Below are 1,409 nucleotides of genomic sequence, written 5' to 3'. Positions count from 1 at the left end.
GAATCTTTTATGGAACTTTACATTCCTAATAAAGGTTTATTTACTGCTTACCCAATGGAAGATTACAATTAACTTGGAATCAATAGTTGTATCATTATCCTGTTGTGTTATGCAACATCCAACCTATTTTACATATGACAATGTTTGGTCATCTGGTAACACAGACAAAGTTGTCAACAGTATGCCCCAGAAAATACGATCTAAAAAAGAAAAAATAACACAGCCAATGTGTGAAAAGCAGTATTAAGCTCTTGCAGTCACATTTTTCAAACGTTCTATTATTCATCAGGTATTCAATTTTTGGCACTATTCCCGTTAAGCCAATTCTTCTATCAGATCTTCGATCCTCCTATATCCTTGGGCCATCCCAGAGGCTCGTAGGCCAAAATGCCCATCTCCAGAAGCTAGGTGTGCTGAAGGATTTATGTCAATCAACCACGTCTCTTTGAGATATCTCATGTGGGCCAGAATTTGGACTTCATTGGTGAATATGGCTTACGTAATAAACGTAAGAGCAACCTTGCCAAAATCTGCAATACCTCCCCAGATCTTCTGATTGTGGACAAGAAGGATGCCAAGCTTCTCAATCAAGGTAATTCTGTGATGCAAGTGCTGGTGCTTATTGGTGTGCTGGATGATGGCTGCATTTTTGTGCTTACCATAGATCATCAAGAAGTGATATGTAGGCTCTCTATCCAAACACAGGCAATCAGAAATAACTGAAACAACATAAAACTGATCTGTTCCTTTTTATAGCAAAGAAACATACAATACAGAAACACCGACATCTGGTATGATATTCAGATGGAGTGACATTAATAGTGTAATCTCCAATGCAGTCGTTTGTTAAATGGGTCACCCATACATTCTTTCCCCAAAACTAACTCCCTCTTCTTCATGCCCAAACACACCGTACACAGTCAGACTCTGCCACAGACACCCACAGAATTTTAAAATCCCTGCCAAAAGACATCAAAGAAAAGCATCCTGTACCTCTACAACCAAATTACATACCACTGCCCCATTAACGTGCCCTAGAGCAATGGGAACAAAGTGCCTCTATGCCAGTGGTGGAAGCAGGCAGCCCCCTGGATGGTCTGGCCTGCAGCTCCCATTAGCCTTAGCCAGTATAGCCAATGGAGGGGGTCATGGGAGGTGTGGGCTAGAGCTTCTGGGGGAATGCAGCTTGCACACCACAACGCTATTCCTCAAAACAGACATCTAGCTATAGACCTGCACAGAGTACCCAGGTACTTCATAAACACATTCATCAACACAGCAGTAATACTATCTTGCATTTTCTCTCTCACCCTACTAACCTAACCCATTCCTTCTCTTTTATCCCTGCATGAACACTGACAGAGCATGGAAATGGCAGTTGTGTGTATTATAAATCCCAATAACATAAC

The 1,409-nt window shown here is 41.5% G+C and overlaps 1 protein-coding gene across 1 annotated transcript; it reads left to right on the top strand.

Annotated features, from left to right (window-relative positions):
- Window positions 1-387: 387 nt before the first annotated feature.
- On the top strand, window positions 388-723 carry LOC138528044 (small ribosomal subunit protein uS4-like). The gene is given in 1 exon segment (XM_069639477.1): window positions 388-723. A coding segment is annotated over 1 exon segment (336 nt).
- Window positions 724-1,409: the final 686 nt, after the last annotated feature.

Source organism: Ambystoma mexicanum, chromosome 7q (genome assembly GCF_040938575.1).
Source record: "Ambystoma mexicanum isolate Mex_15411 chromosome 7q, UKY_AmexF1_1, whole genome shotgun sequence".
NCBI lineage: Eukaryota > Metazoa > Chordata > Amphibia > Caudata > Ambystomatidae > Ambystoma > Ambystoma mexicanum.
This window is presented reverse-complemented; position numbering and strand designations above follow the sequence as displayed.